The sequence below is a fragment of the Labrus bergylta genome, chromosome 22, assembly GCF_963930695.1.
Source record: "Labrus bergylta chromosome 22, fLabBer1.1, whole genome shotgun sequence".
Taxonomy (NCBI): domain Eukaryota; kingdom Metazoa; phylum Chordata; class Actinopteri; order Labriformes; family Labridae; genus Labrus; species Labrus bergylta.
In genome coordinates this window covers 10365721-10388874 of record NC_089216.1, presented here as the reverse complement: position 1 = coordinate 10388874, position 23154 = coordinate 10365721, and the positions used below count along the sequence as shown (strand labels likewise).

General features: G+C 41.4%; 1 protein-coding gene and 1 long non-coding RNA gene across 16 annotated transcripts in view; one reads left to right on the top strand and one right to left on the bottom strand.

Annotated features, from left to right (window-relative positions):
* LOC109994242 (multiple PDZ domain protein) overlaps positions 1 to 15126 on the top strand; it is a 44739-nt gene extending 29613 nt beyond the window's left edge. For 4 of the 15 annotated variants that reach the window (XM_065950462.1, XM_065950464.1, XM_065950461.1 and 1 more), the window contains 22 exons: positions 344 to 436; positions 1348 to 1410; positions 1665 to 1736; positions 2459 to 2642; positions 3454 to 3650; positions 3758 to 3849; positions 4737 to 4815; positions 5173 to 5238; positions 5945 to 6040; positions 6122 to 6196; positions 6319 to 6493; positions 6617 to 6762; positions 7359 to 7442; positions 8338 to 8531; positions 10319 to 10466; positions 10563 to 10649; positions 10740 to 10821; positions 10927 to 11090; positions 11870 to 11974; positions 12204 to 12298; positions 13376 to 13499; positions 13579 to 15126. In XM_065950462.1, the coding sequence (XP_065806534.1) occupies positions 344 to 436; positions 1348 to 1410; positions 1665 to 1736; positions 2459 to 2642; positions 3454 to 3650; positions 3758 to 3849; positions 4737 to 4815; positions 5173 to 5238; positions 5945 to 6040; positions 6122 to 6196; positions 6319 to 6493; positions 6617 to 6762; positions 7359 to 7442; positions 8338 to 8531; positions 10319 to 10466; positions 10563 to 10649; positions 10740 to 10821; positions 10927 to 11090; positions 11870 to 11974; positions 12204 to 12298; positions 13376 to 13499; positions 13579 to 13725 (2568 nt within the window). In that variant the 3' untranslated portion in view covers positions 13726 to 15126. Of the gene's footprint in view, positions 1 to 343; positions 437 to 1344; positions 1411 to 1664; positions 1737 to 2458; positions 2643 to 3453; positions 3651 to 3757; positions 3850 to 4736; positions 4816 to 5172; positions 5239 to 5944; positions 6041 to 6121; positions 6197 to 6318; positions 6494 to 6616; positions 6763 to 7358; positions 7443 to 8337; positions 8532 to 10318; positions 10467 to 10562; positions 10650 to 10739; positions 10822 to 10926; positions 11091 to 11869; positions 11975 to 12203; positions 12299 to 13375; positions 13500 to 13578 lie in introns of all 15 variants that reach the window. The other 11 variants (XM_065950476.1, XM_065950463.1, XM_065950471.1 and 8 more) reach the window with 8 other exon arrangements.
* Positions 6770 to 8449, bottom strand: LOC136177378 (uncharacterized). Its single transcript, XR_010664997.1, has 3 exons — positions 8318 to 8449; positions 7308 to 7495; positions 6770 to 7154 (listed from the first exon to the last, which is right to left on the bottom strand). It is a non-coding gene; the product is annotated as an uncharacterized lncRNA (long non-coding RNA).
* Positions 15127 to 23154: the final 8028 nt, after the last annotated feature.

Genomic DNA, 23154 nt, shown 5'->3' with positions numbered 1-23154 from the left:
GTTTCCAAACCCTCTCTTGTAAGCAGTGAATAATCTCCAGTTAGCCCGGAGGAGTCTTTGAGACATTTTGTTCAAGCGTTTCAGAGAGAGAGCCTTTGCTCTGATTTATTATTTTTTTTATGTGAAGGAAAACGGCTGTCCAAAAGGAAGCGGCTCGCTTTAATGGCTACTCTATTTGAATAAAACCTGAGGTGCCACTGTCCTCCACATACTCACCACTCTTTCTTCTTCTTCTTTTTACTCCCAGATGGCCTCTGATTAAGTTTTGTCTGAACGACTCAGCCATCGTATTAAATATTTGTCATGTTGTCAGCTTGTTGGTCCTCTTGTGTGTTGCTTTTAGAAGCCGCCCCTGCCCTTTCTGAAGCTTAATAGCCACTGTGGATCGAGCCTTCGCTGCACTAATCAAACCTTCTTAGCTCCTGCCCTCCCCCAGGTTAGAACGCTACCCGATGTCTGTGTCTGCCTGCTTGTTTGTCTTTCGCTTGACCTGTACTCCTTTGTGTTAAAGTGTATTAACTTTGAACGTCTTAACATTTTGTTTGCTTTTTAAAAAAAATCTGCAATCATTATCGGTATGATGCCTTCTGTGCTTTGCTGTCCCTTTGTTGCGCCAAATAGGAAGCGAAATAAAAGCACAGGCTTTGACTTTAAGTGCATTTTATTTTGCTCCTGTCTCCAGCTTCGACGGCCCAATTTCTCCCCAATTATCCCTTAAACACTGCCCCAAGTGACTCACTGTCAATGTAAAGAAAACAAAGAACATTCAACAGCTAGCACCCAACAAAAAAATACTATTATATGAGGAACTATAAACTGCAATATCTGTGTTTTAGAACGCTAAACTTTCAGGCACACCTGAAAGCTTCATCATTGGGACCAATGGTAAAGCTTGAACGGACGTGTGTTGCTGGATAAGCTTTTACATTTAGCACATTAAGGTTTTGGCGTGTGTGTGTGTGTGTGTGTGTGTGTGTGTGTGTGTGTGTGTGTGTGTGTGTGTGTGTGTGTGTGTGTGTGTGTGTGTGTGTGTGTGTGTGTGTGTGTGTGTGTGTGTGTGTGTGTGTGCTTCAGATCTTAAGTCTTCACCTTCAAGTTAGCAGAAGATGACGTGAAAGTTTTCCTTCATATAAATATTATGGATTATTCTTCAGTGGTAACATTTACGGCCCGATGGTTTTCATGATACAGCAGATGGTGCATAACACTGGTTTGAGTGTTTTAGAAGACTTCAAACTTTGTGCAGTTTTTGATATGTATGGGGTCTCCGCCTCTGCTCTACAGCACAATATGGTGCGCTATGTTTTCACCGGTAACATTATGAATGTGCTCTCTATTACTAAGCAGTCGTCAAATACAGACTCCAGTGAGGAGCGAGCTGCAGCTGTGACGAGGGACAACAAGGACAAGGTTTGTGTTTCATATTATCATACCCCCCCATATCATACCCCCCACTATTTATAACATTAAGACCTATACCTGCATTCTACACTGATTTAGAAAAAAAGAAAAAGTGTCCCAACACAAAAGCCTTTTCAGAGCGTTTTCTCCTTTTTGACGTAAGATATGTTGTCTTAGGTTTATATGTGTGTGTCAATAGACGTAGCTTTGTGTCACAAACGTGTTGTCTTCTAAAGTTTTTGCCCTCTGTCTCTTCTCTGTAGGAGGCTGACAGTCACAGTAGACTTGTCCTCTTCCTCTCTCCAACTAACCCTTTCACCCCTACCCCGTTTAAGGTTTGTGGGTCTCTGTGTTGAGCTTTCCGACCTCCCTTTTGTGTGCATGTGTTTGCACAGCTATGTTTATATACCACAATACAGTTCCTCCTGTGTTGCATATAAACTAACATGCTGTACATGCATACACCTGTATGTGTCCTAACAAGCCCCCTGTCTCTGTCTGCTTTTTGTGAAATCAGAACATGCGTTGTCCTTTGCTTTCTCTCTTTTCCTATTAAAAGAAGTAACAAAATCACCTGTATGGTCAACAAAAGCACATTTTAGAATGTCTGCTTCATATTTTGTTGAAGGATCGGTTATTTAATCGTAGAAGAATAACAAATTAAACATGATTTGTTGCTCTTGGGTGTTCTGGGAAGTGTAGATATACATTTCTGACGAGTGAATTTTCTTAATTGAAGTACTAATTCAATTTTTAGAAATTACATCAGTAATCATTTTGTGATTAAATCCTGTAATGATCCTAATCTAACTTGTGTCAGTAGCTTAATAAGGCTATTTCTGAGTCAAACATACTCTGCTCCAACTGATGAAGCTGTTAATGTAAACCAAGCATACGGCATCTGGTCATTACATCAACAGCTCTGATTTGCCTTCCTCATGTGAAAAAAAACTTTCATCAAGCTGATTCAAACTTAATACAGAGATAAAGCCTTTTTTTGATCCTCCTAACTCTCACTAATAAACTATGTTCTAAACTCCATCTGTGTGCGTGACAGCTGACGAAGCGCGAAGCAGCGAAGGCGGCTCCCACCAGCAGCATCCTCCCCCTGCCAGTGGTGCCCCATGTGGGAGAGACCGACACCGACACGCTGACGGAGATTCCTGGCAGCCCTGCCGCTGAGGCAGAGGAGGACAACGAGGTGGAGGAGGAGATGGAGGATGAGTTTGGATACAGCTGGAGTGAGTTTTCTGTTTCTAAAATTGATACTCTTTGAGGCAGAAGTTGTATTTGATTTGAAACTGGTGTGGTGATGGAAGAGCACAGGGATATGATGTTTTTTTACTGCAGCATGCTTTTTCACATAAAAGCCACTAGAGGTCCCCAAAGTTCCATGTTTGTGTAATAACCTGCTCCAAAAAAACCATCTACACCCTACTATAAACAATTCACATTGTACCTCTGAAGGACTCAATGTCCTAAAAAAGCTATTAGCATCCTTTAACCGCTGTTAAGTCACAGGAGTACAAACTCATCGCTTCAAGGACAACGGTCACTTTCATTCAGCTCAGGCAGCCAGCATAAAGGACAGACACCCAGCCTCCGAACACCTGGGACTGTGGTGAATGTCTGCAAATGTGTGTGTGTGTGTGTGTACGGGAGATAGTGTGTGTGTTTGTCCTGCGGGGATAAGATTGATGAGGCTGGGCCCGGGGAGGTGAGTTGTGGAGATTAGTACAGGACTGATGGTTCAACAGTGGCAGGGAGCCCAGAACAACAAGAGCAGGTTTGGTGTGAACAGTGGCTATCTAACACACCAGAGACAGGAGCTGAGGTAGGAGGAAAGACAGGAGAGTGCAGGGAGAACGAGGAGGAAGACAATAAAGACAACCGAGACAAAGCAATAGAAAGACTAAAAGAAAACCTTGGACATTACTCCTCAAAGCTTTACTTTTTGTACTGGTGCATCGTCACATGACCTGACACTTTCCAGCTGTATTGTCTGCTTACATCTGTCTGTCTGTCTGTCTGTCACCTCCTCACTTCTCTCAGAGAACATAATCCAGCGCTACAGCAGCCTCCCAGGAGTCCTGCACATGATAGAGCTAGAGAAAGGCAAGACGGGCCTGGGACTCAGTCTGGCAGGGAACAGGGATCGCTCACGCATGAGTGTGTTCGTGGTGGGAATAGACCCCAGCGGGGCGGCCGGCAGGGACGGACGTATGGTCGTGGGGGATGAGCTCCTGGAGGTAAAGATATTTGACTCCTTAGAGTTATATAATCTAGAAGGTATGTTTAATACATGTTTTTAATCAATTTTAATGATAATAATTCTTTATTTTTTGTGCCTTGTTAGATCAATGGACAAGTCCTCTATGGCCACAGTCACCAGAACGCCTCCTCCACAATCAAGAGCTCTCCGTCTAAAGTCAAAATCATCTTTGTCAGGTACAGCACACACAAGAACACTTAAATCCTCCTATTCAAGCTGCTGTGAGCAAAAATCCATGGCAACAGAAGCTGCATTTATTTGACTGCCGAAAATGAAACCTGACTTTTAACTCACAGCAAAGTGATGTTGTAATGTTGTTAGGAATCCAGTAGAGGGGGCTATTGTAACTCAACAGAAGGGTGCACAGGAAGAAGAGGCATTACAATTCATATACAGTACAGGTTCAATTTACAGCATATTCCTCCTACCCTGTTTGAGGTTTGATGTTTCTGAGCAAAAAGTGATCACGAATCCGCTTCAGTTCTCCAGTTTATCTCGAAAGAAATGTCAAAAGTTTTAAACTCTTAGTCGGACTAAAAAAACATCAACAACAATTGAAGTTTAATAAAGTCTAGTTTTTAGAAGGTTCTGTTTGTTATATTAAAGATAAAGTATGCTGGTATGTATATTAATGCTGAAGTTTTTGTGCAATATTCCCACAATGCAATGCATACAGGAAATAGAAAGCTCCCCATGCTTACATTTTATGTAAATGGTTATGAAAGAGCTTAAATAAAAAAAAGGATTATAACATTTCCTTTAAGTATATCACAGTGAGTGAATGTGTAGATTAAAAGTATATTGTTCAAACTATAAACTGTTGGTATACAGAATGGATCTCAGACTTAACAGCTGACATACCAGAGTCAGACACATATGACCTTTGACCCTCCTCCAAGCAGTCCTTTTCAGGATCACACTACTTAACCTTCTATTTAACTCGCATCCCTTTCCTGACCCCCCCCCCCCCGAAGCACACTTTGATCAACAAACGTAAATCATGTTTCCACTGTCACGAGGCAGAGGAGCAGCCGTTTACGTGAGTTATGACTCTTTGGATCAGGAACACAGAGGCGCTGAACCAGATGGCTGTGGGACCGGTGTTGGAGCACGAGGGAGACACAGCAGAGCCCCACACTGAGGTACGACTGTATGTGGCCACACAGGTACACAAACACGCACAAAGGCCCCACAATGATGGACACAAAAAACCAAGCCGATTTTGGATGGTGAAACTTCACCATGATACTTTAAACCTACTCACAAACTATTATCAGCATTTTTTACCCAAAACAAGTCAGTTTTCATTTGCTCCTGAAAGTCTCTTTGTGTGGTCTTTGAGGTCCATGGAGGGCCAGTGTGTCACTCCCAAGACAACCAAAACAAAAAAAAAACACTGCTGTAGAGGCCCAGACACACACACACACCAGATGCACACATGCACAACAGTTTAAGTCACTTACCTCTTACTGTACCAACTACCGCCTCTCTATTTACAGCTTGAATCTGCTGCCAATGGTGAAGCTGACACTTCAGAGAACGTGAATCACATCATAAAGCTGAAGGTGAGACACACCGGACCCCCCAAAAAGATACACTGAATTAGCAAAATTAAGACAATAATAGAGAGAAAGTGGAGAGGAATGTAGTAATGAGGGAATTGTACACAGAAAAGGTCAATGGGGTAGGACAGAGAGAGAGAGAGAGAGTACACAGGAGCGGTCGAGTCTGACAGACAGGAAGGCGAAAAGACAGTCAAATAAAAAGTTAAAAGAACAAAAACAAGCCAGTGAGTGGGAGTTAAACAGTTCTACAAAGGATACAAAGGCTCAGTCCATCAAAGGAATAAAGGAGGAACAGATTTAGTGGGGAAGATATTGTAAGTTTTATTTACCAAAGTCTTCAGATGTTTTCAAGCATTTGAAAAGATCACACTTAACAATATCAGCTGAAAGTCTCACCAGAGAGATCATGTTTTCAAGTTTAAACATGATGTTAGTATTAATGCAGCAGCATCAGTACAGCTCACTGATATGAACTGAGAAGCACAAACACTCCTCTCAGGAAACAAAAAGGTCAGAAGGTGATGCTGGGGCTATTTCTGTTTCTGGGGATAATTGCAGACAGTAATGACTGTTTTCAGTAGCTGCTCTAGCCCCTTTATTTAGCACGTGTTAAAGCTACATAAACAAAATGAGTGAGTCTGTCTGAATGACATGTTGACACAGTTTTAATTCCTATTCATGTTGATTTTTTTTTTTTTTTTAACAGGATGAGGGAGGACATGGAATCACCTTTGTGGAGGGAAACACAGAGAGCGGCGTGGAGATTCAGAGTATATGTGAAGTGGAAGGACACGCAATGAAAGTGAGTTTCATAAACTATATTTAACGGTTGTTTACCGTTTACAGGTGATTTCTCATCCAAAGTTTGACTTACTCCATGTAGGAGGACTGCATGAAACCAGGGGACAAACTCTTAACTGTGAATGGGGAATCAGTGCTCGGCTACTCTGTGGAAAAGGTTAGAGTTCAAGTGCAGGGTCCTTAGCAGAGTTTTGAGTAACTCTCATGAGAATGTAAAGAGAAAAGATGATGTAACGATGAGGAGATTGAGTCTGATTAGTAAATTCTACTGTCTTTTAGGTGAATTCTCTTCTGAGAAAAACCAAAGGCCCTCTGAAGCTAACCTTCTCTACATTTGAGACCTCCTCCTCCTCTCCCCAGTCAACCTGCCAGGATGGCGTCCTCACCAGTTTACCCAGCATGCCTAGTGCAACCACGACTTCAATGAACCAACCAGAGGCAGAGGCAGCCACTAGTGAGTCTCCTTACACCTTTTAATCTAAATAAGTTGATGCAAGTTTTACCTTTTATTTCAGAGGTAAATTCCCCCTCAATTGGTTTGTTTTTGTATTCTATTTCATATCCTTTTTTCTTTTAGGTTTGAGCCGCTCATCCACACCCTCCACTCTGACCTGTGACCCAGCGACCTGTCCCATCATCCCAGGGTGTGAGACCACCATCGACATCTCAAAGGGCCGCACAGGTCTGGGCCTGAGCATCGTGGGGGGCTGCGACACCCTGCTGGTAGGAAACTAAAAGCAAATAGATTTTCAGGAGGTAGTTTTAATAGCAATGATTTATTTGAAAGCATGAAACAGTTTAGAAAAAGAGTATTTTGGCTTTTTCATAGTCTACAATCCCTTTGTTGAAATATACTTTAAAAGTATTTTAATTGTAACCTGTTAGTTACCCCCCACTTAGAATCTTAAGTGGTGGTATAACAGAAGTTCAAAATAGTCATGGCAGTTCAGGAATGTAGGAAATGATGTTGTCACAGCCGTCCTCCACCTCCTCAGCCCATCCATTCTGTCTGCTCAGTCAGGCTTGGGAGGGAGCTGCTCTTTGTCTGGCCTCGGCCGCAAGCAGACAATATCCAGCCCTGGAATGTAACCTCTGCACCCCAAATGACACTCTCCCTGGAACACAGAGAAAACATAGTGGAAGCTAGAAAGATACACACGTTTCAAATAATGCATGTGAACATTGGATACTTGGTTACTCTGTTTTTTTTTCCCTCCAACGATTTACTTTCCTTTTCTTCCTTCTACATAAACAGTTACTGCTCTTACATCATCATCTCCAGCAGTTCCTGTTCACCTCCTTCTTCTCTTTCACTCCAGGGGGCCATCATTATCCACGAAGTATACGAAGAAGGGGCAGCCTCCAAAGATGGCAGACTCTGGGCAGGAGACCAAATCCTTGAGGTGCGGTGCGGTGCGGTGCGGTGCGATGCGGTACAATGAGCATCACATATGACCTAGATAAAAGAGGAGGCTGAGTGAGACGTGGCCGCTCGGGGGAAGTTTTAACATGAAGGCTAAGCTAATCTGACTGAGCACTTTAAACCCAAACAACTCTTTGCTGTTCGTGAGACAATGCACTGAAGAGTTAAGTGAGTAAAAAGACAGAGGAAAGTAAACACCGAGGTGAATCCGGTTTGTTTTACATGAAGAGACAAGTTAAGTATAGCAGCTCAACTTGGATTTGCCCTCTCTTTGACCTCCTGCTTTTTTCACAGAGGGAGGGCAGGGGTGTGGCTCGGAGGTTTAGTCATGGTCGCTCAATCTGAAAACCTGAATTGAAAGGCACACATGCATGCACACACACCAACACACACCCTTACGACTTAATTGCCTTCTACTATTCCTTTCTGTCCCCGAGCCAAGCCGATGTGTTTACAAAAGAGGGTCAGCGAGGAAAAGTGAAAAGAGCAGTTTCCCAGTCCTCCTCTGCATGTTCATGGCTTAAGCTAATGGGCAATTTCCTTCCTTTGATGTAGAAGCAAAACAAATGGACGTCAAACTTTTAACTGACCACTTGGGCTTCCTTAGTGGGATGACCGCATATCTAAACATTGTGACATCTTTTCTATATTAATATCCAGTGTTCAACAATCTCAGCAGCACTTCAAGAAAGAAACATTTGTACTTTCATAGCCTTGTGCTGCATTTACTTGACATCAGGAAACTTACTACTTTGCAGAATGCAACAAAATGAGAATTGATCTGAGCAATTTGCTGTTTATATCACTGATGTTTTCTTTCCTTTATTAGGAATCAAAGCCGTATTGCTGCGTTACCTCCTTTCCTCTCCTCACAGGTGAATGGCATCGACCTGCGTGCAGCCAGTCACGACGAGGCCATCAACGTGCTGCGTCAAACCCCGCAAAGAGTCCGCCTGACCGTCTACAGGGACGAGGCCCAATACAAAGAGGAAGACCTGTGGGACTCGTTCACTGTGGAGCTCCACAAGAGGCCGGGCCAGGGCCTGGGCCTGAGCATTGTGGGGAGGAGGTGAGAGAGAAATGTATTGTTAGTGCTAATGCCTTACCTTAGATTTATCTGTATACAGCAGGATGTATAACGAGGAATAAGTTAAAATTTGCTTCTTCATCGAGGGCATTGACGTTGGCTTTGATAGGAGTGAGCATGTTATGTTTACTTACTTAGGGTCGTTTATGTTTACTTATTAATCTAAAATAATATGGTAATAGAAGTAGAATGAGAATTAAAAATATGAGAAAAAAGTTTGAAAATTGATTAAGTCAAGCAGCAAGACTACAACAATAAGTGAAGAATAGTATCATGATATAATCAACAGAATTCGTTTAATACTGTCATTTTAAGAGACAACATAGTGTGACAGTAAATGTATTAATTTTTCTTTTTTGATGCAGGTCACGGGAGCAGAGGTAACCTTTATTAAAAGGCCTGTAGAGTTCATTAGTGCATAGCAAGTTAAAGAAACAAAACTTACCACAGAAATAATTAGTTTTTTTTTTTTTAGAATGCTTGCTTCTGGAACCCTTAGGTTGAATTGGTTTAGTAAACATGAAATGATCTCAGCAAAGTGATTTTTTTTATTTTGGCTCAATAACTGAAATGCCCTGCTAGACATGTTAGCTCACTTTATTCTTTCAGCTGCATTTATGGGTTAAAGCACACGGGTGGGGGGAGCATGCTGGGCCACATGCTGACAGCCTGCTGCCGTCAGGTGTATGCAGCGTTGTGATTGATCTCACCCCTAGGATAACACACAGGAATGTCATAAACCATGCATATGAATGGCCCATTCTGTGTGTGTATAACTGTTAGGTGAAGAAGTCAGCCTTTCATAAAGCTGTAAATCTTTGCCACTGTCAGAGAGGTTTTTCTACACACACGTGGAAAGAAAAACAAGGAAAATGCTTAGTGTAAGGAAAAGGCAGCATTGTAAGACACACTCTAAAAACCTTGGGCTAAAATGGAAAGAGCAAGCTAGCAGTTAGTGGTGGAGCTTTGACAGCCAAGTGACTGTGGAACTGGGGATGGAGAGGGAAAGTGTTGCTTTGCTTCACAGCTTCTGCTTGTGTTACTTTCATCCACGTGGAGATTGGCACTTGGGATATGCAGAGACCACAGCAGAGATGAGCTTTTGGATATAAGACAGAGACTGAGAATTTGTCGCCGCATGTGTACAATCGCACCTCTTGTTTGCTTTAGCAGGTAGAGATAGATTAGATGCAAGGTGGAGGTGCGAGGTCAAATTTTAAATTTGACTCTTTGTTTTTCCTACTTTTTCGTCATTTGCCAACCATCCCTGATTAATAGAGCCTCATCGCACACATTTTGGTCAAACAGGCTAAAGCATGGTGAGGGGCAAGTGTGGGACAATTCATGGAAATGACTACACACAGCTCTGATTGGTGTAGACATCTCCGTGGTGGATGATCATTCTTAAAAGTGTCCCCAATGCACCCATAAGAGTAAAGAATAATAACATTCACTGTACCGACTTGCAGTACTCAAGCTGGAGAACACATTTATCGAGGTCACAGCTGGGGGGGGGGGGGGGTAAACACAAGCTTTTGCTATTAAATATTCCATCTTACCAGCTGTTGGACTGCAACTTTCCACGTTAGTGCAGAGGTCTGTTGGGGAAAAGAAAAAGGAAAAAGCTGGATCAATAACGTACCCTCAATTACAAGTCCAGCATCAGAAGTCAGCACTTTGACCAGATGAAGGTCAAACACAGCAGAGAAAAAAAAATCAGAATGACGACTGAAAGATAGTAAAAGATGCCATCTCATCTCTCCAAACAGGAATGACACAGGAGTATTTGTGTCTGATATCGTGAAAGGAGGTTTGGCAGACACTGATGGAAAACTGATGCAGGGGGATCAGATCCTGTCAGTCAACGGAGAGGATGTTAGATCTACAACTCAGGAGGCTGTGGCTGCTCTGCTCAAGGTAAATGTATAGAACAGGCCATCGGAAGGAGGTGTGGTGTGTGGATGATGTGAAACTTTTTGGGTCAAATGAAACATGATGTGCTTTGTGTTTCAGTGCTGCGATGGGCCTATAAAAATGGAAGTGGGGAGGTTTAAAGCAGGCCCCTTCCACTCTGAAAGACGGCTGTCTCAAAATAGTCTGGTACTGTAATTCTACATCATCCAGTTAAATGTCGTATTTAAAGAACTATTAAATAGTCATTAAACACTGGGCTGATTGTCTTTGTTTCAGATGAGTGAACCAGGCAGCTCAAAGGTGGCCTCCCAGCTGTGTTCAGACTCTGGAAACCTTCCTGCTGATGCTGACAAACTAAGTAGGAGTCCAGATTTTGAATATTTGTACGATTAAAGCCGTCATTAAAAAAAAAAAAACTGAAGTAGATCCATCCTAACATGTTGTCTTTTTACTCCACCTACAGCTGCCGAGCATCAGGACACCCGGATGGTGGAGTTCACTAAAGGTCCCAATGACTCTCTGGGCATTAGTATAGCAGGCGGTGTGGGCAGCCCTCTGGGTGACATACCCATCTTCATCGCCATGATGAATCCTGTGGGCGTGGCTGCTCAGACGCAGAAACTCAAGGTGCGAGACTTTACCCCTCCCTTTCCACAACCTTTAAAGGACATGCATAGCCGTAATTCTTGTGTGGGATTTTATGTGACTCTCAATTATTTGCAGCAACGTCATTCCCACTCATTATATATACGGTTTGTGAATCTCAAGTCTACCAAAAGGTCAAGAGCCCGCAGCCTTCAGGCGTGACCCTCGCAGTCAAATGACAATTGTATCTCTGTGTTACGCACACTGGAGGAGGACAATAGCTTTTGCTAGCGTCGCTAATAAATCTCCCACTCCTGCATTCAGATCAGTGAGCCTACAGAAGGGCTCAGTGAAATGAATAAGGGCAAGTGTTGAATAGCATATTCATGCTGCTTCATCTTTTCAGCCAGGGTGAGATGAGAATGCTGCATAATGAAATTACTCAGCTGAACAGAGGAAAAGTCCTTCTTTTGAGTGGTGTGGTGAATTAACATTTCAAACTGTTTTAGCGTCTCATATCCTGTTAACACAGAGTTCCCCACACTTTTCAAGTAAAAGTATTAGAATGGTAGAAAAAGCATCTCAGAAAGCTTTGAAAAGTGTCCCTGCTGTGCCGATGCATATTCATACTGCTTTTAGGAAAAGAGCAATGTTATGTGAGCACATTCATTATTTAAAGTAGGTCATCATGAGCTGTGCAAAATAACCCAGAGTCTCATCTGCATCTGAAGTTTCCAAACTTCTCTTGGAAATGGAAATGTTTCAAGTTGTTATTCTTTCCTACGAGCCTATTAAATTGTTTTTATTTCTGATTTTTCCAGATTGGTGACCGCATCGTCAGTATCTGTGGAACGTCAGCTGAAGGAATGAGCCACTCGCAGGCGGTCGCTCTACTGAAGAACGCCACAGGCACAATACAGCTGCAGGTCAAACACACAATCTCTCACCTTTTCTGTTCTTATTAGGTAAATGTGTAGACCCAGATAGATAATCTGCAATTAAACATCTTCCATATTCTCTTGATCTTTACTCTATCTGTGTGTGAAGAGAACAGTCAAAAGGCTACCCACCGGCACACTTTGAAGTACCATAAAACTGGTGTCTTTATCTGCAAGATGCCATAAAAATGTGTTTGTGTTTTTCATGCACCTGTAGGTTGTAGCAGGTGGTGACACCACTGTGACAGGTCCGTCTCAGGAGCAGGCAGCAGGAGGTCTCACACCCAGCTGCATCTTCCAGGATGATCTCTGGTATAAACCTTAGTGTTATAGAGAAACAGCAACATAAGTAGTGTTATGGTGTCTAAAGCCCAGTGTAAACTGTGGGATTGTATAAAAGTTGTGGCAGAATGTCAGCTAGCACCATACGACTAAATCATCCAATACTCACAACCGAAGCTGAAGATTTATGTGCACAAACTCTAGGACTCAATTGTCGGACACAACCTGAGAGCTCGCATTGTACGAGTCGTGACAGCTGGGAATAAAACTCCTACAGCTGTAGGTTGTAGTCAGTTGATGTGTTTCTCAGTTGTCTCAATAATGCTCAAAAATAAACACTGGCAAAATGCTCTCACACTCACACACACTCAGCATCAGCGATAATAACAGGCTAGCAGCTAAATCATAACACATAAGAAGACACATCAAACAGGCAAGCCCGCTGTTGCCATGGTGCTTTTAGACGCTGCCTGCTTGTTTGTGCAGGCACATTCAGGAAAAAAAAAAAAAAGCTCTGGAGTCAGGGAATCAGCTCGTGGCTCTGCTCTTACTGTGCGAGTGTATTGTTGTCATATGACCAAGATTTCAAACATGCCAAAAGATCATCCAACCAGTCAGGAGCGGCAGCGATTGGGCTTCTTGCCCCACTGTACACTGCACGACTTCAAAATTAGCCGTATAGTGTATGCCTCGGCTTAAGGGACTGTGTGATGTATCAGACGAAACACAGAACGTTAGTGTACCAGTTTCTGTATTTATTCACTTTTTCGGGGGATATTTTGAAAATGATTGTCCCACTTCAATAATACATCTTGAATTTTACAGCATAGATGGACAGATAGATAATGTAAATGTGTTTTTTTTTTCCTCATGTTTTTTTATTGTGTTACTTTTTATTTTGAAGACTGTCTGCTGTGCTAATGAATCACTTGTCTTATTCTTTTGTATGGGACCTGGGAAGAATAGTACCTCATGTCATAATTAATAGGGAAACAACATCAATATACTTCAACTTGTTTTTTTAAATATTCAGATATTAGGGGAGAGGGTGTTCCGTTTATTTAATGATAACTAAACTGCCCCTAACTGTCCTTGTCTTTCCATCAGCCCTCCTCAGTATAAGACCATCACTCTTGGACGAGGACCAGATGGATTGGGGTTCAGTATAGTCGGAGGGCACGGCAGTCCCCATGGAGACTTACCGATTTATGTTAAAACTGTTTTTGGAAAGGTAAGCGGCAAGTTCTCCGTTTTATATCAGAAGCGTTAATAAAAGTTTATTGCTCACGAGTGTGTTTCTGTGTGCTCAGGGAGCAGCGGCAGAGGACGGCCGTCTGAAGAGAGGAGACCAGATAATGGCCGTTAATGGACAGACCCTGGACGGTGTCACTCATGAAGAGGCTGTTGGCATCCTGAAAAGGACCAAAGGGACTGTCACCCTCACTGTGTTGTCATAGCAACACATATTCAAACACTGTCTTCACTTTGTTATTACTCTCCTTATCACACATGAAGTTATTCCACATCAAGAAAGACTGAAACTTTTTATGTAGCATGACATGCCACGGGTGTGATGTCATATCTAGCACAATACTCAGCAATATGTCACAGCTAGAAGATTCACCTGTGGATATATACACACTGAAACATGAACTATACACTGATAAACAGAAGGAGCCTGATAATTCAATGTAGCCTTCAACACTGTAAAACACGTTAGCCTGTATTATAGGTATACCTGTGTTCAGAATGTGTTATTATAAAACAGCATTTATCACAGAAACAGTCACCCAAAAATTCACCTAAAATATTATGTTCAGTAAATATTAAGCCTCACAAACTGTTTGCAATGTAGGGAAACATTTATTGAGTAGTTAATGTGTCTGTAAATAGTTTAAGACACATAGCGAAACTCATGTTACATTCCATTGCTTTGGACTGAAGTATTTAGAGTTTTTTGCTGTTGTCTGTATTACATTTAATGGCTTGCGTGGTTTTTTTTTTATGACTATTTTACAACAGGGAGGGCCCCAAAGTAGAGACACAAGATTTTGACAGAGAAGCAGTATTTTTTTATTGCGAATTTTAATAGTATGGGGTCTACTTATGGGGGAAACATCCCACTGAATTAAGAGCATAAAACAAAATGAAAACACTCCTGGAGCAATTATCTGATTAGTAGGATTTAGCTAATAGCTATATTAGCTGATAATAGCATTATTTGTTTCTCACAATGCCCTGCTGTTGGCAAGTTTTCCGTTGGATTTTCCTGAAAGCCTAATGCTGCTTACTGGTGTTTATCAACTTATCATGAAGTCACTGTTGTTTAAACAAGTGGCCAAGAGAGCATTTTGTGCTAAAGGACTGATATTTTCAACACATCCCTGAAGGAAAGATGTGAATTCCTTGATGCGTGGTCATGAAATTAAGAAATGTGTTGTAAGTGCACACTTGAGGAGAAGTGTTTGTGTGTATGACTTATTCACTGAACGTTAGTGCTGCTAAAGCTGACACATTAGGTATTATTTCACAGTATTTCTATTTTTTAAAGTATTCATTATTGTTTGTTTCATTTAAGTGCACAGAAAAGTAAAATGCCTGCTATCTTGTATGGAATAGACAAGTGGTTTTTACTAAGTGTTAAAAGGTCAAATGTTTATGGACCTGAGCTCATTTTGACCTTATTATTTACCCAAAACACGGTCATGTAGTGTGTAGAATTCAGAGTCATTAGATATGTGTGCGTGTGTTGTGTGTCCTAGCCCTTTCAGAGAACTCTGTGTGTTCTCTAGAACTGTCAATGTGACAGTATTGAATTTATTCACACTGAATTAAATAAAAGTGACCTTTGGATTCAATCATGTGTGTTGCTTTTGTATCGTCTGAAGCCTGATTATTCGTTGTCGAAAAGCAGACAGCATACTCATATGAGCATCGCTATAGGAAACAAGACAGAAAATCAGTTCAAAATATATAATCAATTACAAGAACACTAGCATTTCATCACACAGAAGAGTGCCTGTTAGTTTGAAATAACAGAATGATATAAAATGATGATAAAAAGTAATAGTAGCTGAGCTTTGGAAAATGCTGGGCATCTCTCCAAGTGCACCAACTGTTAGTCAATGTAACTGCTCCTTACAGTATACATTACATCTGCAATACATCACTTAAATACATTTTTTATCAGGGAGATAAAAGTATGTATTGTTGCTGCAGGTCACATTTAAATGAAAGGCGAAAGGGATGTAAATCAGGCTGAAACGATGATGAAATGAGCACAGATTTGTAGATGTAAGACAATAGGGCCATGTGGAGCAGCTCTTGAATAGCCTCTCTGTCGCCACTCGAGACTTAATAAAGCCTGGATAAGGAGACTGAGCCCTCCATTAAAATATGGCATCCCATCTGTCTGCATGCTGACAAGCGCAGGTGCTTAGCAACCAGTCACATGGTTTGTGTGGAGACCTGTGTGCAGTACGTTAACTTCTTCAGTCAGTTAATGCAGAACATGGAGGCTGCTAATTAATCAGACGAGTAACTAAGACATTTGAAGTTATTGCTAATGAGGTCTGAACCTCTGGGTTGTTGGGGAACTCCACTGTGGTACTTTTATAGGATAAGTACATACTCAACTGTTGGGTGACTCATTCACCCTGTGGTCACATCCATACATAGTAACATGCAGCTGCTGCTAGCTAAACCACAAGCAAGACCTCTGTCTAAAGAGTGTGATGGTTTACAGTGATTCACTGTGCTGTTAGCAGGGAACACTGTGGCACTTTAAAGTAGAAGTACATCAACTCTACTTTTGAGTGACTTTTTCAGCCTGAAGGTCAAGATCCAACAGCTTCATGCAGCTGCTAGCCAAAGCACAAGCTTCATTAACCACAAGAAAGGTATTGCCTGTACTCGACAGCTGAGCTTTCCTCAATCACAGCCCCCAGTGTGTTCAGAGATTATCCACCTCCCAAGCCTATTCAGGAGACGCTGGTTCATACTTTCATGGTAAAAGTTCAAATTCTCAACTGTTGGGTGACTCCTTATGTGGTCAAGACTCAACACAGTGACCTGCTGCCACTTCTTACTAAACAACAAGCATGCTACCTCCTGCACAGTTGACCTTTCTTCAAGCCCCTGCTGATTTGACAGCCCCAGTTGATGTAGGAGTACTGCTGTGTTTCTGGGCAGTAAGCTAACTAAATCACAAGCTAGTTGCATCCTGCTCTTGACAGCTGAGCTTCCCCCAAGCACCTGTTGTTTTAATAGCCCCAGTGGGAACCGACGTTACCCTTCATTAACGGGGGGGGCCTCCTCTATATTCAGGAGACGCTGGTTGGTTTACCTAAGGCTTGTCTGCACAAGTCCTTTAGATCCGATATCAGATGTTGCCACTGCGTCACGCTTGGATTTCTGCAACGCTTGGATTTCTGCAACAATGGCGCCAAAGATAATGTACTTTACAGGACTGAATTATCAAAATGCCAGTCAGGATTTCCACATGATCACGACTTCTTCTTGACCCTATAAACTTGAGCCGTAACAAAGACACTTTTAATGTGCTGTTGCAAACAAAATAACTGAAGAGCGTGACCCACAGCCTTAGTTGCAACCTGGGAAATAAGATTGTCACCCACTGTTCAAATATTTCAGAGCATTATCTTGGTGACTCATGCTAGCTCTATCGAGAGGTTAAACAAATATAGACAGAAAGTTGACGATTGGACCATGATGACTCAGCAAACATGGCTACAACATCGTGCAGCTTAAACATGCAACTCAAAGCTTGTTTTCTTTCTCCATGTGAAGGTGCAAGTAGTGAGAAAGTGATAGAAATGATCTCAGCGACAGTAAAGCAGATCTTTTTCAGGTTTGAAAGCAGTCAAGTCTTTAAGAACACTCCCACACTCCAACACTTATAGATAAATGTACATTATACAAAATAGATGGTCTGAGGTAGCATAGACGTACACAATGTATAGTTGTACAGGAAATGTTACTTTTTGCCAAATTCAAGTTTCATTCAATTGTCAGAAGAAATTGTTTTGATGGAGCTAAATGAACGATAAAAAAACGTAAAAAATATAATTGGATGTTTTTTTTTTATCTGTCGAGTGCTAAATGCTTCATGTAGAACTGTAGAATAAAATAGATATGACACTCAAAGTCGTGCTGATATATTTGGTACGACATCATGACCTGAATTGTGATGTTGCTTAATGATCGCTTGAATTGACGCTGAAGTCGCTCATATCTGAACATCTAGCCACATAATCAGATTGAAAGTGTATAATGGACCAGCACGTCATATAACGACCAAATATTTACAAAGCTAATGATATACCCGTCAACCGCAACGGCCTCTATAGCCAACTAGGAAACAGAATGCTAACACCATAGACGGTAAATAATAATGGACCAAGCTTGAGAGATGTCTCCCATCTGCTGCTGTTGGGGACTTTGGAGTCCAGTCGATGCTGAAAGTGCTGACTCAGCCTAAATTTCAGTCAACCTAACGTCAGACTAAGAGCTAGAGCTCTAGCTCTAATAGGTGTGTTTGTGACTTCAAGCAGACCTTCACAAACTGCAGGATTTTGCACTTAGCTTCATTTCATTTTTACACAGGAGGTTGCCACTTGGCTTACACATATCTTAAATGCTGAAAAAGCATGCTAACATAGGCTGAAGCTTCGGCTTATAGAACCTGACATGGCTGTAGACAAGTCTTGCTAAAAACTGGCAGCTTATCATACAAGCCTCACTGAGGCATGTTGTCTCCTGTCTGTCCAAAGAAAGTGAGTATTTTTATAACAACTTTATTTGTTTTTCTCACAAGGGTAAAATCATTCTAAGCCTGCCCTGACATATCAAACACACACAAAGAGCACTTAGAGCTGTAGGCAGACATGCTCAGTTTAACAACATCACTCATCTCCTGAGTACCTGATACCTTGTGGACTCCTCAACGTCATGGAAATAACTCTTCTATCTTATGCATAAATCAAACATCTCCTTTTCATGGTGAGGCTTTGTGTTTAGAAGAAGATATGGTCTTAAAAGGTCACTTTTCTGATCCTGTCCTAACAGTGGCACGCTCTTGCATACACAAACTCGCAAACATGATTAAATTTCCACTGAGGCTGGGGAGTCAAGTTTCTGCGAGACTGAACACACAGCTCTTTCCTTCATCAGCTTTGAAGGGAAAAGTTACTCAAAACGGTTTCTGAGGCAATCAGTTGACCTTCCCTTCACAGTGACTCTGTCGCCTCCAGTCTTAGCTGTCAAAAAGATTAGCACATGACAGGCGTGTACAGTCTGCCGCATTGTTTGAGTCAGAGTACATTAGTTGCTCTTTAAAAGTCCTTCCTCTGGACACAAAGGTTTAACTGCAGACAAATTGGGTGTTGATTTTTGGTGACAACAGAAACTATCCACAGTAGACAAACACTACTGCCAATGTGCCTCATGAAATGACTAATAAACATTTGGATGGGAAGATGATGCAAGATCCCTGTTTTTATAAGATTAGTACATGTGACAAAACTAAATGAATGATGATCAACCATAGACAATGAGTCTGAACCTTTAGGGGAAATGCTATGATAGACGGATAAACAAGTCCTACAACTAAAACTGGGAATTAGGAATAAGTGCAAGAAAGACAAAAAGGGGAAGTAAAAAGCTTTGCGTGACAAATTTAACACAGCCCATGCTTATGTGGCGTTTTACATGTCTTACTCTAGTGTCTTTTCCAGGTCAAAAAAATATATATAGCCATCCTCCTGTATTTTGAGAGTAGCAATCATATTTCACAGAGTAAACACTCAAGACACAAACAAACACATACTTTCCTTCCTCACCATAACCCAGAATTATACTAGTCATACTTTGTAAGCAGGAAGCTGGATGTTTTCATGATTTACAGTTGGGGTTTTCTTTATTACAAGGAAAGCTAGAGCTCAGCACAAAAACTGGCGCTCCAGTTCAAATAAAGCCGGGAGTTAACCAAAGCAGCAATGACATCATGCGAGATCGGATTTCCTGCTCACCTTTGGTGTGTTTGCACAAAGTGGAGTTTGAAGGCTGAGTCTCGTGTTTGCACAGACAACAGAGAGCATGTTCAGTGAGGGAACACCAAACACTAACATTAAATGTTTGGTGTTGGCCCTTTAACTGCACTTATTACATGTTGGCAATACAAACAGTCTAGTCAGCTCAGACTCTTAACAACACAGCAGACAAGACAGTTTTAATGACCCATCTTAACTGTCTGACCAACCACTCCATAACAGGAAGCCACTGCACCTTGTCTAAAGCACACCTTGCGTGTTCCCGCTGCTATGTTTGCATTTCAGTTACAGCCTCAGATTACATCATCGGGCTGAGGCCTGATAAGACAGAGTGTGTAATCAGGGTTTTATGAGCTGTGTGTAAAGTAATGCAGTGACGCAGACGCTGGGAAATGTTTGCAGAGCTTAGGGATTCAAGAATGACCTGTGTTTGCTTGTGTGAGGTGCACATGTTCGACCTTGTGGAAGGACACTTGTCCTTCCTTTGTAATTCACAAACAGAAACAGGACTAATGGTCTTCCGCCCTGTCAAAAGATCTATAAAGACCAAGGTACAGCAGTGCTTTGGGCTAAATTATAACATAGGTATGCTAATTTACTCACAAAGACAATAATAATAAGTATACATTCATCCTGTTCCCCCATATAAGCGGCATTCAGCCCTGCAGTATAAAAACATTGACGCATTAGTTTGGAAACACTGTAAACTTAAAATGTATAAACTTTAGCATGATCATTTTAGCAAATAGGCATGCTATCGCTTACATTTAGCTAGCTCCTCAAGCCCAATGGGGCATTCAGGAGCATGTTGGGGTAATCCACCAAATAGCTACCTAGATGTAATTCCAAACAACTAACAGTCCGACCTTTCCATTTATCACAGCCATGCAACCAGTGTGTCTAAAAACACAGCCGTGCAACATACCAAAGGTCACACAAACACTCTGTTCCACATTTGTTAATGGTCCGTATTGACCGTCGTCTCTCTGCACTGCTGGGTTAAAAACAAAGGCATCCTATTGATTTCAAAGCAGGATGGAAAAATGAGCCAGTGATGAAAGCCCATTTACGCCCCTGGCTCTCGCTGTTATTCAAGCACATTTTCCACTTTCTTTCAGAGAACCTGTCTGTGCTATTACACTGAAAAAAAAAAGTGTCAATTTAAATGTCATCCCATCAATAACCTTTTTCTTCTTCCCCTGAAAGTGCTACTTGCTCAGACTTGAATATCTCACTTTTGATTCATGATTAGTACCTTTTAAAATGCTTAGGATGACATTTTTAGAGCCCCTGTTATTTATTCCAAAATTAGAACCAAGTCTTTAACCCCTATTCAAAAGTAGGTTGCAATTATTGTGTATTTTAAGTCAAATGGAGGGGTGACACGTAGAACATCTGAAGCTGAAAACCTAAACTAAAAAAAGCTGTTTACACCTGTTGACCCTGAGAGCTTTCTATCGACTGTGATCTGGCACGTTACCAAGTCATTACTTGCATCATGAACCATTATCTCCCCTCACCCTTTAATTATTAAAACAAAGTCTTGATTAAGATATAAAATTCACCCTCTGTGAAGTTATCGAGCACCCCATCACTTTAAAGCCTTAAAGGGATATTAAACTTTGAAATTTCATTCTAGTAGTGACTGAAGAAAAGGCAAGATGGATTTTTAAAAATGACATTAGCAGGATTAGGATTGTTGTAAACCATTTTTAGATCATGAAATAAGCAAAAGCAACGGGCATTACGGTTAAATTAGGCCAGAGGTGGCATGGCCGCCACTTTTGGGGGTGCCACCCCTTAATCCTACACCGTGATTGGATATTCTCCTTGTCAGAGGTGGGACTTCAAATCAACTGCTTGTGTTACAACAGGCTGCTTGTAGCTTTCTTTGCATTTCAATGTGGCACATTAGCTTTCATTAGTACTTTTAATTGTAACTTTAGACTAACATGTTGAAGATTTAAAAGAGATAGATGATTAATGGAGAAAGAAAGGGTAAATAAATGTACTTCATGCCACCCAAGTACAAATCCTAGGGTCACCCCACTGAAAAAAATCTGGACACACTGCTGGCTTAAAAATGTACATCTTAAGAACCCCTTCAAAAACATGTTCTTGTTAACATTCAGTTTCAAAAAACAGTGTGACTTCTTCTGTGATAGTTCTTACGATGCTGCACTTTACATCCAACCCTCCTGCTTTCTTTTTGATTTATTACTTCACCTCTAAACGAGACCACAACAGGCTGAACGCAGACCTCAGCAGGGCTTTAAAACATGTTTATATGACCCTGAGCAGGTGAATATATCCTGCAGCCCTGCAGCTCATGTCTGGTTTGTTGCTGTTGAAATTTGCTGCAACTGCGCATTGTTCCTTCTTGAAGACCACAGATGCAAGATAGTTTTGTAAGGGTTTCTGTTTTTTTTCTTCCTTTTTTTTTTTTTTTTTTTTAACATCCTGAGTGGATTCTTTAAACAGGTGTACCCGTGTCCTCCAGTCATTGTAAAACAAGGCAACGAGGGAACAGAAACATGTTTCCTCCATGTATCGTGCTGCCTCCAAAAATCAATGCAAATTTAACAACTGCTGCCAAAGGTGCACCTCTGAGCGAATGATGGCAACCTGGTGCACTGTCACATTAATGATAAAGAAGAAATGCAGCAGGACTTGAATAGATTAGAACACATGCTTGAGTCAAATGCACCCAAGGGGAAAGGACTCTGTTTTTGCAAGATGACAACACGGAACAGTAACGACAGGTATTCTAAAATGAGAAGCTGTCAATCATTTTACAAAGTAATGAACAATATAAAACAGCTTGCCTATAAGTTTGTGCCGACATCATCTTGTAGGAAAAACCCTCCTATGCAGCTATTTCTTAAAGCATTAAAATGCTAATACAAAACAGCTTCATATAAACTTCCCACTTAAGGAGAACTGATAATCTCTCACTACAAAAGCTCTAAGCAGCAACCTAAAAGTTGTTAGTTTAAGAGCAGAACCATTCAGCGTATAGCTTTAAAAAAAAAAGTTGTAGGCCTCCATCAAACAAAAGCTGTAGGCTATTTCAGGGAAAACTTTACATCAGACTTGCATGAACCTGTTATTTTCAAGCAGCCATGTTGATTTATGCGCTCCTGATATGGTGCTACCTCTATCTCCATTCCTAGAGGCAAATCAAGCGACAGGGGCGTCACCATTCATCATCATTTACGACAATAAAATCAGATTCATTTTGCCTAACCTTGCTTGGAAGATTTATTTAATCACTTTTAAAGACTAACACAGACATTGGCAGGGTCGACACTGTTGTTGTTGTTGTTGTTGTTGTTGTTGTGGTGAGAGTAATAAAGTCAGCACATTTCTGTATGTTGATGAGGCTCAGAGAGTGAGCTGCCAACAGACATGGCTGCAGGGCTAAGCTAACACATGGCATCATTAGTGGACTCTCTCACGTGACTTGACAAGCTTCATTTCACTGAGGCGACATCATCGACATGCATCTAACATCCGGTGGTGTGAGCAGAAGTAATGCATTGTCAAAGTAAACCCTGTGGTTGTCCATCCATTAATGATGAATACATTGATTTCTACAAAATGTATCATGTGTGTGAAGGGGGTACAAGAGCATAGGATGACTGTCATGACAACTTTTAGTTTGTTTTGAAACGAGTTTTAAATCAAATGTTTCTTTTGGATATAGCGTAGAAGAGAAATGATAATGATGAATCACATCACTCCTTTGTTGTAAATGTCAATGAATGAGCTCCTATGAATGACTTGTGACACATAGTTTACAGATCTGTAAAGCTC